At 42.4% G+C, this 4,701-nt stretch overlaps 1 protein-coding gene across 1 annotated transcript; it reads left to right on the top strand.

Annotated features, from left to right (window-relative positions):
• The first annotated feature begins 427 nt into the window (after nucleotides 1-427).
• LOC109109958 lies at nucleotides 428-3,202 on the top strand. Its single transcript, XM_042753030.1, has 5 exons — nucleotides 428-576; nucleotides 742-999; nucleotides 1,510-2,160; nucleotides 2,270-2,694; nucleotides 2,840-3,202. The coding sequence occupies exons 3-5, from the start codon at nucleotides 2,058-2,060 to the stop codon at nucleotides 3,137-3,139; spliced, it is 828 nt and encodes a 275-aa protein (XP_042608964.1). The 5' UTR covers nucleotides 428-576; nucleotides 742-999; nucleotides 1,510-2,057; the 3' UTR covers nucleotides 3,140-3,202.
• Nucleotides 3,203-4,701: the final 1,499 nt, after the last annotated feature.

The raw sequence follows: 4,701 nt of genomic DNA, 5'->3' as shown, positions 1-4,701 counted from the left end.
CACGCTGAATAGCTTCTTTTTTACAGGTGGCTGCGTTCGGTGGATGCCAAACCTGGCCTGAACAAGATGATGCTGGATATGCTGGAGAGAAGATGCCAAGGAGACCAGGCTAAATATGGATGTGTTTCACTAATGTTGGATGCCATGTCCATCAGAAAATATGTGCAATATAATCCACATACACAATCAATGTCTGGTTTTGTAGACATGGGTGATGGAAACAGTGAGACTGAGGTTGCTACCGAGGCTCTTGTGTTCATGGTGGTTGGCCTACAAGGACATTGGAAGGCTCCCATTGCTTACTTCCTGACCAAGTCTCTCTCTCCAGAAACCCAAAGGGTCCTTCTCAGTCATGCTTTTGGAGGAGCTGCATTCACGGGGCATTAGGGTGGTATGTGTAACAATGGATGGTCATGCCTCCAATGTCAGCATGTGCAACCAACTTGGGTGTGTGAGCTGAAGGGAGACCCACGAGAGCCGCTTCAAACCAGTTTCTCGCATCCAGTGACTGGCGAGAAAGTATTTGTAATGATGGATGCTTGCCACATGCTCAAGTTGGCACGTAATATGTTGCAGGTAAATAACAATCGGTGGAGACCTATTTGTACAAGTTATGCCTCTGCTGCTAAAAGTTATATCTAAATATTGTTGTCTGTCCATTTGCACAGTTATGGCTGGACATGATGATCAACATTATGTTGTTTGTACTTGTATGAGCAGTGACTGATTCTTACTCTGCAGGCATACAGTCCAATTGCAACAACCACCGGACAGATCAATTGGAGGTACATCAATCATCTCAATGATGTGCAAAAAAAAGATGGACTGCATGCTGCCAATAAAATTACAGACAAACACGTCTACTTTGAAAACCACAAGATGAGGGTGTCCCTGGCTGCACAGACACTGAGTCGCTCTGTGTCAGTGGCTCTCCGCACAATGAGGGATCTTGGGTACTCTCAGTTTAAGGACTGTGAGGCAACAGCACAATTCATTGAGGTAATACAATTAGTGATTATAGAACCAATAGATGAGTATTGATTTCTGATGAGAGATTTTATCTGATACCTAATGAAACCCTGTAATGATATTGATTTTAGATACCGATATTTCTGTATAGATTATTGACAGGCTGTTTGATACAATGAATGGACGCAATCCTCGTGCCAAAGGATTCAAAGCTCCCTTGGGTGCTTTGAATTGGATTGAGAGGAAAGCATTTTTGTCAAGAGCCAGGGAGTACTTGCTCTCTTTGGTAACAAGAGATGGAACACCGCTTCACCGATCTAAGAGGTCTATTAAAATAGTGGTTGCTAAGTTCATGACATGAGTTCAATTACACTCTGTTCCCTTATACATCGCGTTCCTAAGATGATCAGTTGTTCCCTTATACATCGCGTTCCTAAGATGATCAGTTGTTCCCTTATACATCGCGTTCCTAAGATGCTAACTGCTTCCGTTTTGTTTGTGCCTAAATTGTCTTGTTTTTTTTATTGGTGTGTTTTTCAGGTCCAAGATGCTTTTAAATGGTATGTATTGCACATCAACTTTATGCAGGTGTCAGAAAGATGGTATGTAACTATGTATGTTGATATGATGTTCTCGTTTAAATGTGTTTTTTTTTTATGCAGTTTTTTTTCTGTTGGAATTACCTTGTATTCAGTGTGTTTCAGGTACTAGATGTTTCTAAATGGTATGTATTACACAACATCAAGTACATGGATAGTAGGATAGGATAAGTCAAAATGGTAGGTATTGGTAGGTATTGCATGTGTTGTTTTGCAATTACATTGTTCCAAGATATTGTTCCATTGTCTACAAGTTCTTAAGTTCTCCCAGTTCTGCAATTACATATTTCCAAGATATTGTTCCATTGTCTACAAGTATACTATATAGTTAAACAAGAAACTGATCCCATTCCTAATATATCCACCCTGGTAGCTGTTTCACATGGTGCTTTCTTGGGGTGTCTTCTTTCGTCATGATCAGAATAATACAACTTTTTCTTTTGCAGGTACTTGTCAATAATTGGATTTGTCATCAATATCGACACGTTGATGCTGATGATTCCTGAACTGCTCCAAGTTCAGCGGTATGTGCTCACCTACAGGTTCAGCCAGGATCACTTGGAGCTCCTATTTAATTCAATCAGAGCGTCAGGTAGGGGTTGTTGTTGTTCTTTTTATTACAGTAAATTCTGAAAATATACCTAATTAATATCTTTGTCTTGTGAGTAATGTATGTATTGTGTGCCTGTTTGCTATACAAGGCGGCTGGAATAACAATCCATCGGCATGCCAGTTCCAGGGCATCTTCCGCCGTCTGATGGTTCGGTGTGGTGTCTCACCTGGTGAGACAGGCAATGTGGCAGCACAAGATCACACTGTGTCCCTGTCTGCTGTGGAGATGTCCTCTGCTGAAACTGCTGAAGAGCACCCATCTCCATTCGCCAACATTTCAGCCCTTGTGTGTGACCACAGTTATCTCCCCACTCGGTTTGGTGGTCTGGTGGAAAATGCTCTGGTCTACATAGCAGGGTTTGTAGTCCGGCAGATTCTTCAAAAGCTGTCCTGTGATGTGTGCCGTGCAAGCTTGGTCAGAGATGCTAGACCAGCATCATTTGACAAGAGCTACCACCTTCTAGCCCTGAAAAACAACGGAGGCCTAGTGATTCCATCACAAGGCACAGTGAAGGTGTGATTGTTATCTTATTTTTTTAAATCTTTTAATCTTTGTATATTAAGGTTGCTTTGTTCTTATTTTCTCTGTTCTGTAAAGTGTATTTGAGTATTGTGTAAAGCGCTATATAAATATGTATTATTTTTATTATTATTATAAGGTGCTGAGAGCTGCAGAGAGGGTGATCCGCCAAGCTTCAGCAATACAAGCTCCTAAGCTGTCAACAGTCACACACATTGTGCGGGAGGAGATTGGGACAGAGGATGTTTTCCTTCTTGGGGATCACATTGAGGAGACCCAGTTTGGCATTGACAACCATCAATCTGATTTGTTGTCATTGGTTGTGTCCGTGTTTGTAAAGATAAGGCTCCACCATGTTGCCAAACTCGCCTCTCTTGAACTACAGAAAGGGAGCACGAGAAAGAAGCTCTGCAAAACAGTCCTCTTTCAGGGGTTTTAGTGTGTGTGTGTGTGTGTGTGTGAGAGAGAGAGAGAGAGATAGAGAAGAGTGTGTGTGTGAGTGAGAGAGAATATTTTTTTTTAGAGAGTGAGAGAGTGTGTGTGTGAGTGTGTGTGTGTGAGAGAGAGAGTGAGTGAGAGAGAAGAGTGTGTGTGAGAGAGTGAGAGAGAGAGAAGAGAGTGTGTGTGTGTGTGTGTGAGAGAGAGAGAGAAGAGTGTGTGTGTGTGTGTGTGTGTGTGTGTGTGTGTGTGTGTGTGTGTGTGTGTGTGTGTGTGTGTGAGAGAGAGAGAGAAGAGTGTGTGTGTGTGTGTGTGTGTGTGTGTGTGTGAGAGAGAGAGAGAGAGAGAGAGTGTGTGTGTGTGTGTGAGAGAGAGAGAGAGTGAGAGAGATTAGTGTGTGTGTGTGTGTGTGTGTGTGTGTGTGTGTGTGAGAGAGAGAGAGAGAGAGAAGTGTGTGTGTGTGTGTGTGTGTGTGTGTGTGTGTGTGTGGTGTTTGTGTGTGTGTGTGAGAGAGAGAGAGTATGTGTGTGTGTGTGTGTGTGTGTGAGAGAGAGAGCGAGAGAAGTGTGTGTGTGTGTGTGTGTGTGTGTGTGTGTGTGTGTGTGTGTGTGTGTGTGTGTGTGTGTGTGTGTGTGTTCTGGTATTCATCACGTTGTGGGGACATGAGTCTGTTTACACAGTCACGTCATGGGGACCTCTTGCGTTGTGGGGACCAAAAGTCAGGTCCCCATAAGGGAAAGCCATATAAATGAGTAGAGGAGCTGTTGTGAAGGTGCTGGGCGGAGTTTCAGCGATGGCCCATAACACACGTTTATCCGTGAATGTGTGAGTGTGAAGGGAGTGCTCAGCTGCGCCCCCAAACTTTTCTGAGCGGTACTGCGCGCGCTTCTTCACACACACGTTCTCCATATATGGTCGGCCCCGCCCACTTCCTCGTCCTCATTAGGAACGATATCAGCAGCAATATGAAAATATGTGTATTAAATGGACACTTCACACGGACAGACGATAAGAAGATTGTTTACAGGAGATACCGAATCGAGGAGATTGTTTGCAGGAGATTCTAAAGTTGTGCAGAGGAAAACGTGAAATACAAGGTAAGCACATTTTAAACCAATTAGGTTAATTAGATCTAAAGTCGTTGGCTAGCTAGTTAACATTAGTGCTAATTAACTATTGAGGCTAAGGCCTACCTGTGGCCTGTAATATTTCTCTGTTTTTCAATTAGCGATCGCACAATAATACAATTTAATATTTAAGAATCATTTTTGACTGAAAAACTTTATCAAATCTTTAGCCTGACTGATTGTTAATGTAGCGATTCGGTTCATATTCAGTTTGTTTCTGTGTATTTTGCGTTAGTTCTGGAGGGGGAGGGGAATTACTTGATTTTTTATATTAAAGAAAGGTTATATTTATTGTTTGGTCACGGGTTTAAATCGCGTTCTGCGGGGGAGGGGTGGGGATTATTGCACCTATTACGAAAATAAACCATGGTTTTGCTACAAAAAAGCAGTTTAGATTGTATTTGTGTGGTTATATAAATGTTAGTCAATACACCAA

The sequence above is a fragment of the Cyprinus carpio genome, chromosome B25 (genome assembly GCF_018340385.1).
Source record: "Cyprinus carpio isolate SPL01 chromosome B25, ASM1834038v1, whole genome shotgun sequence".
NCBI lineage: Eukaryota > Metazoa > Chordata > Actinopteri > Cypriniformes > Cyprinidae > Cyprinus > Cyprinus carpio.
The sequence above is the reverse complement of the archived record's forward strand: the minus strand, read 5'-3'. Positions and strand labels throughout refer to the sequence as shown.

What these genes read in the sequence shown, in the direction of transcription:
- LOC109109958 (XM_042753030.1), top strand. Translation starts at nt 2,058, where the DNA reads ATGCTGATGATTCCTGAACTGCTCCAAGTTCAGCGGTATGTGCTCACC. An exon ending in TAATTCAATCAGAGCGTCAG is followed by an intron (nt 2,161 to 2,269) that starts GTAGGGGTTGTT and finishes TTGCTATACAAG; the next exon opens with GCGGCTGGAATAACAATCCA. An exon ending in CATCACAAGGCACAGTGAAG is followed by an intron (nt 2,695 to 2,839) that starts GTGTGATTGTTA and finishes TATTATTATAAG; the next exon opens with GTGCTGAGAGCTGCAGAGAG.